The 12,244-nt window shown below is 45.8% G+C and overlaps 1 protein-coding gene across 2 annotated transcripts in view; it reads right to left on the bottom strand.

The window, feature by feature from the left end:
- Positions 1 to 130: 130 nt before the first annotated feature.
- The window catches only part of LOC121579894 (roundabout homolog 1-like), a 267,144-nt gene continuing 255,030 nt past the window's right edge, over positions 131 to 12,244 (bottom strand). For both annotated transcript variants that reach the window (XM_041894856.2, XM_045224365.1), the window contains 14 exons: positions 11,839 to 11,960; positions 11,412 to 11,583; positions 10,365 to 10,562; positions 8,861 to 8,887; positions 7,727 to 7,769; positions 7,280 to 7,434; positions 6,690 to 7,037; positions 5,703 to 5,816; positions 5,225 to 5,609; positions 4,618 to 5,129; positions 2,576 to 2,716; positions 2,155 to 2,445; positions 1,815 to 2,014; positions 131 to 1,669 (listed from right to left, as the gene is read on the bottom strand). In XM_041894856.2, coding sequence (XP_041750790.2) covers positions 1,655 to 1,669; positions 1,815 to 2,014; positions 2,155 to 2,445; positions 2,576 to 2,716; positions 4,618 to 5,129; positions 5,225 to 5,609; positions 5,703 to 5,816; positions 6,690 to 7,037; positions 7,280 to 7,434; positions 7,727 to 7,769; positions 8,861 to 8,887; positions 10,365 to 10,562; positions 11,412 to 11,583; positions 11,839 to 11,960 — 2,723 coding nt within the window. In that variant the 3' untranslated portion in view covers positions 131 to 1,654. The remainder of the gene's footprint in view (positions 1,670 to 1,814; positions 2,015 to 2,154; positions 2,446 to 2,575; positions 2,717 to 4,617; positions 5,130 to 5,224; positions 5,610 to 5,702; positions 5,817 to 6,689; positions 7,038 to 7,279; positions 7,435 to 7,726; positions 7,770 to 8,860; positions 8,888 to 10,364; positions 10,563 to 11,411; positions 11,584 to 11,838; positions 11,961 to 12,244) is intronic.

Here is a 12,244-nt window from a genome sequence, read left to right as displayed (position 1 = left end):
TTACTTCAACCTTGTGTTAGGCTCTATTGACTGGTGCAATGCTAGAGGAATAAGGCTTTAACCTAACAAGTGAACAAAGATGGAACCACCCAAAATAAGAAGAGATCTCAAAAGGGACAGTGGCATTTGAAGACATTTTAATAATAAATAATGTGGTAAAATGACAATGTTTTTTTTCATCTCATTTATAACATACTCAGTAATGAAATGAAATATCATGGCTGACATCATGAACATAGTTGTGTAATTCTTTTAAACATGGCAAACTCCAAACAAATGTCAGGTGTCCTCAGCGAACATCGTTTCACATATTTTGTACATGTGTAGGAAGTAAAGAAATGGCCTCAAAGCTTGGCCTAGATGTAGCCATAACGGAGCTAAACCCAACAACAACATGCTGTTCCATCTCCAAGCTGCAGGATTTTCAAGTCCCAGTATTTCGTCACCAGTCCTTTTTTTGGGTCAGTATTAATTTCACTTCCTTCAACCCTGTCTTGTTGGGAAACAATGGTGGATGTGTCACTGTGTCTGGTTGCTTATGGAGAAAATGCTACCCATCATCAGGCATGGATAAGTCCATTTTCCAGGATGGATCCATCAACATTTCCACCCTTAACTTATCTGGAAATGAGACTACTAGTAAGAGAAATGGGGCTTCCTCACCCTTCTCTATTGGTACAATGTGTCCCTCAGCTTGTCTCCTGTCTCTCTCACTTCCTCATAAGTGCATTTGTAGACATGAGGGTATAGTCCGACCAACACAGTAGTTTGTGTCATAATAAATGGATGAATGTGGTCACTGCTTTGGGCAATGTCCCCTTCAGTCCAAATGATCACTCTGGTTTCAATTAAACCTAAGCTAGACAGGGGATTCTCGTTTCCATCCCAATCCTTAACATAAACAGAATATTAAGACACATAACACTAGTCCAATCGTATACAGAAAACGATTAACAACATTATTTTTTATCATTGTTCCTCTTTTAAGACGGAACGTCATAGATAACAATGGTTTAAAATAAAGTTAAGTGATTGTGCTTTTGAAACCAAAGTAGAACAAATAACGCAAATTGACAAGACCAACATCAATAACAAAACAATAACAGTGCATTACAAAAATACATTAAAAAGAAATGTAAAAATCCCATTGTAGCAAATTTGTTCAGCAAAATGACCGAACAATTTACAAGATGGATGGTGAAGTCCAAATATTAATTACAGTAATATAACAGGCGCAACAGACATGCCAAGACCAGTCTGAGGTACCACACAGCAGGTGGTCCTAGACAAGGTATCTGTATACAACAGTTATCTAATGTGCATGTACTTTCATATTAGGCACTAGCTCACCACAGAGTCTGGCGGAAGCCAGTTCTCAACCAACAACTCAAGTAAACAATGATCTAATAATGCTTCATACCAGTGAGTGCACAAACTGAACCGTGATCACACCTTTTTTCTCTCACTTTCTTTTTCCCTCCAAAATGGCATCAAATGAGAAATTGTAAAAAGAAAAACTAATATTAAGTATTGTTCTGTTTTTTTTCCTTCTTCTGTATGATAAGAAAAGTAATTTACATAATAGTCACTGATGTCAGATTCAAGCCTTCCTGTGAGGGCATTGTGGGGGTTTCCTGTCCTCTTCCCACGATCCTCAGCTCTCCAGCAGCTGCGGACACAAGACACAAGTTTATAATGCAACCCCTCGAATAATGGCCATCAAAAGAAGCTCATAGACATACTAGATTTTGGGCATAGAATTTCAACTAATGGAAAAGAGTAAACTAACACTTTTATGAGTATCTTGTTCTCACCTCTAGTTCCTCTTCCTGGGTCTGGAAGCCTGCGATGCTGGGCAGCGTGTCTGTGGGGTTCCTACGGGCCCCGGGGGCCCCATCTCTCCTCCGGCCCCCTGAGCCCCGGGAGGACATGGAGCTGGAGGAGCTCTGAGCCTGGCTCTGGCCCTGCACCGAGGGGAACGAGGGCCTGCTGTACGGGAGGATGTCTTCAGAACCTGGGACAGAGAGGGATTCAAGGGGATTTATTTTGACATGTAGGAACCACATAAAAGCATAAAGTTATAAAGCTCATATTTGCGCTACTTTGTTCCAATACACAAACCACATTGGAAGTAGACTACATTGCAGTAAGTACCTGGGTGTTGACGGGCTTTGCTGCTCCCCTTGCCTCCCTGTGGAGTCCTGTTCTTGTCCTGGGCCTCCAGTCTCTCCACAGAGCCCTCTCTGGTCCTCTGGCCTCCCTGTGGAGTCCTGTTCTTGTCCTGGGCTTCCCGTCTCTCCACAGAGCCCTCTCTGGTCCTCTGGCCCCCTGCACTCCCTCTCCGGCCCCGACCCTCCCCAGAGCCAATCCTAGGGAGCGTGGCCCCCCTCACCTCATAGCCACACCGCGACATGTGACTAGGAGACTTCAAGGGCATACAGGAGTCTGAGGAGAGAAGAACACAGAAATGGAACTTCAGACTTTATTTACCAAGGAATTTGTACGGTACAGCTGAGAGAAGTCAATGTGAGAGCCGTTCCGTGAAGTGACCCGTGTCTCAGACCCAGTCCCTTACCATCAGTGAAGTCGTTCCTCTGCTGGTGGCCAGCCTGGGCCTGGTGCTGCTTGTGCCTCTTGGGCGGTCTCTTCTGCATCACTGCAGAGCTCATGTTGCTGTCTGTGGACAGGGGGCTGCTGGGACGATGGTGCCTTCGCCCTGAGGGAACATACAAACATTCAGTACATGGATGTTTATATAAGAAGGTAGAGTTGAAGTCGGAAGTTTACATACACCTTAGCCAAATACTTTTAAACTCAGTTTTTCACAATTCCTGACATTTAATCCTAGTAAAAATTCCCTGTTTTAGGTCAGTTAGGATCACCACTTTATTTTAAGAATGTGAAATGTCAGAATAATAGTAGAGAGAATGATTTATTTCAGCTTTTATTTCTTTCATCACATTCCCAGTGGGTCAGAAGTTTACATACACTCAATTAGTATTAGGTAGCATTGCCTTTAAATTGTTTAACTTGGGTCAAACGTTTTGGATAGCCTTCCACAAGCTTCCCACAATAAGTTGGGTGTATTTTGGCCCATTCCTCCTGACAGAGCTGGTGTAACTGAGTCAGGTTTGTAGGCCTCCTTGCTCGCACACGCTTTTTCAAATCTGCCCACAACTTTTCTATAGGATTGAGGTCAGGGCTTTGTGATGGCCACTCCAGTACCTTGACTTTATTGTCCTTAAGCCATTTTGCCACAACTTTGGAAGTATGCTTGGGGTCATTGTCCATTTGGAAGACCCATTTGCGACCAAGCTTTAACTTCCTGACTGATGTCTTGAGATGTTGCTTCAATATATCCACATCATTTTCCTTCCTCATGATGCCATCAATTTTTTTGAAGTGCACCAGTCCCTCCTGCAGCAAAGCACCCCCACAGCATGATGCTGCCACCCCGTGCTTCACGGTTGGGATGGTGTTCTTCGGCTTGCAAGTATCCCCCTTTTTTCCTCCAAACATAACGATGGTCATTATTAATATTAATATTAATTATTAATATGCCATTTAGCAGACGCTTTCACCCAAAGCAACTTAAAGTAATGTGTGCATACATTTTTACGTATGGGTGGTCCCGCGGATCGAACCCACTACCCTGGCGTTACAAGTGCCATGCTCTACCAATTGAGCCACAGAGGACCACATTATGGCCACATTATGGCCAAACAGTTCTATTTTTGTTTCATCAGACCAGAGGACATTCCTCAAAAAAGTACGATCTTTGTCCCCATGTGCAGTTGTAAACCGTAGTCTGGCTTTTTTATGGCGGTTTTGGAGCAATGGCATCTTCCTTGCTGAGCGGCCTTTCAGGTTATGTCGATATAGGACTAGTTTTACTGTGGATATAGATACTTTTGTACTTGTTTCCTCCAGCATCTTCACAAGGTCCTTTGCTGTTGATTGATTTGCACTTTTTGCACCAAAGTACGTTCATCTCTAGGAGACCGAACGCGTCTTCTTCCTGAGCGGTATGACGGCTGCGTGGTCCCATGGTGTTTATACTTGCGTACTATTGTTTGTACAGATGAACATGGTACCTTCAGGCATTTGGAAATAGCTCCCAAGGATGAACCAGACTTGTGGAGGTCTACAATTTTTTTTCTGAGGTCTTGGCTGAATTATTTTGATTTTCCCATGATGTCAAGCAAAGAGGCACTGGGTAGGCCTTGAAATACATCCACAGGTACACCTCCAATTGACTCAAATTATGTCAATTAGCCTATCAGAAGCTTCTAAAGCCATGACATAATTTTCTGGAATTTTCCAAGCTGTTTAAAGGCACAGTCAACTTAGTGTATGTAAATCTCTGACCCACTGGAATTGTGATACAGTGAATTGTAAGTGAAATAATCTGTCTGTAAACAATTGTTGGAAAAATTACTTGTGTCATGCACAAAGTAGATGTCCTAACCGACTTGCCAAAACTATAGTTTGTTAACAAGAAATTTGTGGAGTGGTTGAAAAACGAGTTTTAATGACTCCAACCTAAGTGTATGTAAACTTCCGACTTCAACTGTATATCTAGTATTTTTCTTCTGACCCCTTCCCTTTCCTCCTCACCTGCTGGCCCTGTGTCCTCTGGGAACCTGGCCATGCGTAGGCCTGCTGTGTAGTCCCCAGTGTTTGCCACAGCCTGGGCGAAGTCTGCATCTGTGAAGAAGGATCCGTCTGAGGAGCTGATGGCACTGGAGCGTCCTGACGAGCCGTTGTCCTCCTCGGAGGCCGAGCCCCAGCCGTTGATCATGGAGCCCGTCACGGAGCTCTCCAGGTCCCCAGTGCTGGAGGCCGGCGTCTGCTCCAGCCCCCGGAGGTGCAGCCTGCGTGGGGGAGGGTGGTGCTGGTGGTGGGGCTGTTTCTGGTGGGGCTGGGGGTTATTTTGGTGCTGGTGGTAGTGACCCTGGGCCATCTCCGCATCCGTCTCATCCGCTGCCTCTTCTTCTTCTTCATCCTCCTCCTCCTCCTCCTCTTCCTCCTGCCCATCAGTATCCAGTGCCAGGGGGCTGGAGATGTAGCCGTAGGTGTGTGGAGGGGAGAGGGGGCGCGGGGGAGGGGGTGGGCTGGCTGCGTGTTGTCTAAGAAGGGAAAAAGGGAAAGGATCAAAGCATGGATCAATAAACAGTTGTAGCTGGGATGAGTGAGATGCAGTGTGAGTTGGGCTCATAGTTACCTGTGGTGGTCTGTTCCGTTGTGTAGGCTGTTGTGCTGGTCTCCTTGGGGTGAGGGGGTGAGAGTGGCTGTAGAGTGGTGACTGTAGGACATACCCGCAGGGGAAGAGGCTGCCCCTCTGACAGGGGGAGTGGGACACCTATCCATACCCTCGTCCGCCTCCTGCTCTTCCTCCTCCATCTCATCCGGATGCAGGTACATCCGTGAGGTAAGCATTGGGCATGGGGCATCTGGGTTAAAGCTTTTTTCCATGTGCAGGGTATACTCATCACAGCTCCGGCTTGGTGGGGGGTTGGCAGGGGGAGGGGGCAGAGGTTCACCCCAGTTCACTGTGTTAGTTTTGGGCAGTTTGGGGGTGCGAGTTCCCTTCTTATGACTTTGGCTCCCTGCAGAGACAATAGAAAAAAACTATTCGAACATACTGCAGAACAAAATACTTATTTGTCCTATTGCTATAATCAGAGTGCTCAGTCTCTCACCAGAGGTACTGTTGCTGCCCCTGTCAGAGCTGTGGTGGGAGCCTCCTGTGCTGTGTTCATGGGCCTGGTTATAGGGGATGGTGCCTTGCAGGGGCCCATCTCCTCTATAGTGGTCTGAAGACACAGCAGCGACAGAGAGAAAGAGACAGCCTGAGTTAAACAGATATGTTGACCAGGGGCGTTGCCAAAGGGGGGTCATGGGGTGGCATCCCCCCATTCTCATTTAGTCAGAGTGCTGTCAGTCTGGCTCAGATTGGAAAGGAAAAGTTGGTGCGTTTGTTCTGGCAGTCAAGCAAAATTGGGCTGGCTTTAGGACCTTGCAGATGGCTCAGAGGCAGCGGGCAGGCTGTTTAGCGGTATTAGAGGTTTGGAGCAGGCGCGAAGACTTTGCTTGGCTGGCTGGCTTTAGGACTATGGAGAGCAGATTGACCAGATGCAGTGAACAGTTCAACTTCTCTCTCAGTTGACAAAGTGCAGAGGTGAAAGATGGCTTCGTAACTGCTGTTTGACTTGACAGGAAACTGGGCTGAGCTAGTGTGTAGCAGCTAATTGCTAGATGTCATGTTTTTGTAGAATGTTGTGTATGTCCCTTATCTACTGAGGTTAATGAAGCTACAGCAGCCGAGGTGATAACGCTGGAGTCATTTTTGCTTGTTTTTGCTGTTCTCCAAATAGCATTTTAGGGCTTTTAAATTAGAAATGCTGTAAATCAGCTTAATCTTTCATAGAATTCCTTGGAGGGGAAAAAAATCCTTGGAGAAGGGAGTTACCACTGAACATGTATCTAACTTGAATATCTTCCCTATGTTCATTATAATTTCACATTAATGGTTCTTGGTCCCCACTTCAGCCCCCCCCCCCCCATGAAAAAGTTCCTTGAGCCCCTGATGTTGACTACACAGAGTAAAACAAATAAAGTAAAACATAATTAACTTCTGAAATACCCTCCCTCCAACCACTGCTACTGTAAGTCTCCAATCCTCTCACCTTTATTAAGCCTGTTGTTCTGCTCCATGATGTTATACTGCATATGTGCTTTCTGCAGCTGGGAGGGGGGCTGGTTCCAACAGCGTATGTCAGGGGCTCCGGCCCCAGCTGCTGCAGCCTTGTTCAGGATGCTGGACTGGATAAGCTGGGTGGTGGCGTAGGGGGTGGGCTCGTAGGGGGTGGGCGGCCCTCCCCCTGGGCCCATGTAGCACAGGCTGGGGTTGTTGAAAGTCTTGAGCTCGTTAAGTTTGTTGGAGAGGTCCACGTCGCTGTACACAGCCTGCTCAGGCCCCAGTAGACCCCCCTGCTGCTTCTCCAGCTGGCTGCCATAGTTGGCGATGCAGTCGGCTATGGAGAGGAGACCACATGGGGTTAGGTCTAGTAACACTTTACCCCTTCATTAACCCTTCATTAACCCTTCACACAGGAAGTCAAGTCCTATACATAACACCATTAATTATCATGTTTTATGTTGAAGCCATGTTTAATTTTCCATTGCTCATTTGATTTGCATTATATCTCTATATACCATATGTTCCACTACTGGCACCTGACCACTATCACCAGAAGAGGTCTGTAGCGTTACTGACCTGGGCGGCTGTAGGTGGTCATGTTGCTGTCGCTGGTGCCGTTGCCACTGTTGCAGCAATTGATGTTGCAGTCTTTGTGGTTGGCACAGGCGTTCGGCCAGGAGTCTGCCAGCCACGGCTGGTTCACACTCTCCCCCATGTTCAGCAGCCCAGGTCTGAACCAGAACCACACAACCAAAACCATTATCACACAGAACAAGCTTTTACTCCAAGTCAAGTAAACTGGGTTTCAGTCAGGGATGTGTATGGGAGTTTCTGTCCTTCGTCAGTTATTAGACAGGGAGAGAACTCCCTCTGGTGGTTAGAGTAGGGAATATACTGTTGTTGCTTTTACCACCTACCCTCCTGCATTTCTCAAACACCATAATACGTGCTATATAGACAGTGGGAAAAGCCTATCTGGTAAAGTGTACACATATAACCACACATTGGGATGATGCCCCTTACCTCCCAGCACTGCAGACAGACTCTCCTCCTCTCTGATAGGCCACTGAATCAAAGAAAGAGAACAAATGTGAGAAACACAAGAAAGAAACCAGCATGACAAATGAAAGAGGAAATCCAGGTTGGTGTGATCTGTCTGTCATTCTGTACTCATCCAGCTGTCCTTTCTTCAGTCTGACTCACAACTGATAGACACATCCTGTCATGAGTCATACTCTACACACACACACACACACACACACACACACACACACACACACACACACACAGGTAACCCACACACGGGGCACTTGGCGTTGAGAGATGTACATGCAGAAAAACAAAATCAGTGTGAGAGTGTAAAACGTGATATCTCGGCCCTGAGGCACACTTCACAATGAACGATCCCCCTTCAATTCAGACATGTCCTCTTCACTGGAGGGTGAGTCACCTCAACCACATGATTAGATACACTATCCTACTGCTACAATACAGTCAGTATGTTAAGGACAAGTGGGAACATGGGACTGTGGTTATGCCTCTCTACTCGTCACAAAGCATCGTGACTCAGCAGCACTGTCTGCCTTTGTTTCAGAGGTGTTGGGTTAAATACGGAAGACACATTTCAGTTGAATGCATTCAGTTGTACAACTGACTAGGTATCCCCCTTTCCCTTATGCTTTGTTGTGTGTCAGTTGTCTATGTCTGATCTAAGAGGATGGGACAGGGAGGGGCTAATGACCTCTTTAGGAGCTGTCTGTCACCTGATTCACATCATGTATGTAAATATATGCGCTCACTAACTGTAAGTCGCTCTGGATAAGAGCGTCTGCTAAATGACTAAAATGTCAAGTGTAAATGTAATGTCAGAACATCCCTTCACAGCCCTGTACTGACCTCCGTCTGAAATATATATTTTTAAATAATTGGTTTATGGATGTGAGGCCACCTAACTTATACACTAAGTCAATTAGCTGTTTGTATATGAGAATAGATTGGCCTTGAGTGCTGGGAGGAACAGAGTACATAAGGAGAGAACTGTGTTTGTGTACAGGCATCTCTGAATCATAGGGGCTTCAAGGTCAGTACACATATGGGTAAATAGCTGTGCCTTCAGCACACAAATACATGTTTACAGCAGAATACATTCATACATACCCGTGGGAGTGAAGGTGAATGATGGAACTGCAGGAACACACCCAAGGCCAAACAGAGGAGGGAGGGAAGGAGAGAAAAAGGAGATGGGAGAGAAAGTGAGAAGAGGGGTCATTTATTGATTGCAAAATATACATTTCGTAAGCCTGTGAAAAAAGCCCCACAAAAACCGCCAGACATATTGATGTGCGCACGCACACTCAAACGCACGCACGCGCACGCACCAATCACTACCGCAGTGGTTTCAGGAACAAGTGGCCTTGTGGGTAATGGAGGTCACCTGTGGTCAGAGTGACGGCGATAACAGTGATAGAACACATGTCATAATACCTGGCTGACAGTCCCTACTCTAACTGTGTCTCACCAGGGAGAGGCGGCAGGCGCTGGCCTGGAAATGAGCCCTAAATGTCACCGTTTGAATGTCAGCGTAATCTGGGATGTGCCAGCTAGGCGTCTGATCGTCACTACCCTTTGAGTTCTTTGAGTCAGGGGAGAAGATTAGAACAAACCTCTTTTATGGGTGAGATGTGGTTATCAGGCTCCCTACTTTGAGGATTAAAGCAACTGACACTAGGCCAGTCACGCTATAGGCTACTGCAGAAAAACACACCTTAATGTGATTGAAGTGAATAAATGCAATTACCCTGGTGACACAGAGGACAGTGTCTAACCTGTGTGTCAGTGAGCTCAGGTTACCAGCATTCAGCTAAATGACCACAACACCAACCTAATGTCCTCCCTCCCTCCCTCCGTCCACCCCTCCTCATCTAATCACTGTCATGATCAGCATCTCTTCTCTTGTCCCTCCAATCTCTCCACAACAACATATTAGCTGGGTGTGAGCCACCTTTGACACTCTACTGACTGCAGTATAATACTGTAAACACCTTCAAAGACACTGACATCAAAGAAAAAGTTCTCAGTCACACACACAGTCACCCATACACACACACAGTCACCCATACACACACACAGTCACCCATACACAAACACGGTGTCACTAACTTTAAGCATCAGTTGTCAGAGCACCTTACCAGTTGTCAGAGCACCTTACCAGCCCATCTGAAATTAGCCCACCCAACTACCTCATCCCCATATTGTTATTTATTTTGCTCATTTGCACCCCAGTATCTCCATTTGCACATCATCACTTGCACATCTATCATTCCAGTGTTAATACTAATTGTAATTATTTTGCACTATGGTCTATTTATTGCCTTACCTCCATAACTTACTACATTTGCACACACTATATATTTTCTGGTGTATTTTTGACGTTATGTTTTGTTTTACCCCATATGTAACTCTGTGTTGTTGTTTTTATCGCACTGCTTTGCTTTATCTTGGCCAGGTCGCAGTTGTAAATGAGAACTTGACTTGGCTTACCTGGTTAAATAAAGGTGAAATAAAAAAAATTAAAAAATAAAAACAGTCACCAATACACACACACACACAGTCACCCATACACACACCGATATATACACCTAAACCCACATCTACTACAGACCTTTACGTATACCGGCGTAGCTGCTGCTAAGGCCGCTCCTCTTCTTGCGGTGGCGGTAAAGCCACACACTGAACACCATGAGGACCACCCAGCAGGTGGCACCGATGCCCGCTATGAACGCCGGCTGCTTGACCACGTCTGAGATCTGAGATAGTGTGTCCTGGTCCTCAGGACTGTCCATCATCTGACCCTTAGAGTCTGGAGGAGAGGGGGAGGAAGAGGAGGAGAGGAGATTGACACGTAGAACATGTACATAGTATATCCATCATAGAAAGTGAGGCTGATCCTGAAGGACAAACATCAGTCCTTCAAAACATTAAAGTTCAACTGAAGGGCAGGAGTCTGAGATGAAAAACAACATTATAGAGAGGAGATAGGAGAGATAGCTGGAGAAAGGAGATATCTCTAAAGACATCTGGACACATAATCTGTCATGAAGAATGTTCTCATTCTCTGCTCCTCTTTAGAGTGATAGGCCAAGAGGTGAACTGGACGCCAAGGTTTGAGACTTGACTCAAGGTGACATTTTCTTAATGAATTGGCTCCATGAAGTTACTCTAAACACTTGATATGGATCATGTGAAAAGGCTGGAATGTGCTAAGAAGAAGGAGAGGTGGAAAATCGAGTGTCTGTGGTGTGTGTGCTTTTTGTTACGTATGGTGAAACTGAGACTAGGGCAGGAGACAGCTAAATGGTAATTATTTTTGATGATGATGATACCTAACTAAAAGCAATGTGAGCTGACTCAGGGACATGTTCATGTCGGGACTTGAGATAGACACCCTGTAATGTGTACATTGGTCATGGTGAGAACTGACACAGTATGCAAATCACACAGACCATCTATCCGATGGCTACAAATGAAAAGAGCTTAGACAGGATGAACTGGTGTTGACCTGAAGTAGACAGTGACAAAGATAATGGATTAACACTGAAATCACCTCTCCGCTTCCTGGTTCTGAGATCAGATAACGTTTGAAATGTATTTTTATAAGCTCTAAATTTAGGGGAGGCTATCAGGTGTTAACTACAGTTGACCAGCTCACCAAGTTGAAAGAAGGTGACATCGCTCTTGACCCCTGGGCCGGCGGCATTGCTAGCGGCGACCTCCACGCTGTAGCGTATCCCTGGCACAAGGCTGGGGATCAGCACGGAGAAGGTGGAGCCATCTACTGTCCGGTTTATGTGGTAACGGCTCTCGTTGCCCAGGCACCAGATCTGGAGAGGAGAGGGTATAAGAAGGGGGGAGGATGATAGTAAGAGTGGGACTTGGTTCTTTCAGTAAATGCCAAAATACCTGTTTTAAGACATTTCAACATTAGCCCAGTAGATGGCAATGCCTCATCAATACTTGGTCCACCTTTGCTGAAGCAACTAAAAACACACACACCCAAGGAAGTTTGAGGGAAAAGGTGTGAGGCTTGAGGTTCTGCTCTATACCTCTCTCTGTTTGTTCCCCTCCCTCCATCTTACCTTGTACTCCTGTACCATTCCGTTCTGTTCCTCTTCGGAAGGTGGTTGCCAGGTGACCAGGATGGCGGTCCCATTGGCATCGCTCTTCGTCACGGTAATGCCCCGGGGGGCTCCACTGGGGGCTGAGACAGTAATACACCGTCAGACAGACACACAGACATCATGATGACATCAAAGACATTCACTCTCATTTGAGCTATGCTCAGCGTCTGCCATGTCTCTTACTGAACATGAAAGAACACTTAGTGACAATTCAGATCACATGCATCAGCCTGCCACATATGCAGTATTTTTAGAGTATTCTGAATACATACAGTAAGCTCTAAACAAGAGGAATGTTACTGAACAGAATGATCATAACTAGCTAATGAACATTTTGTGGAATAAATCAAGGTTAATATCTTTA

This window comes from Coregonus clupeaformis, chromosome 13, assembly GCF_020615455.1.
Source record: "Coregonus clupeaformis isolate EN_2021a chromosome 13, ASM2061545v1, whole genome shotgun sequence".
In the NCBI taxonomy this organism is placed as follows: domain Eukaryota; kingdom Metazoa; phylum Chordata; class Actinopteri; order Salmoniformes; family Salmonidae; genus Coregonus; species Coregonus clupeaformis.
The sequence above is the reverse complement of the archived record's forward strand: the minus strand, read 5'-3'. Positions and strand labels throughout refer to the sequence as shown.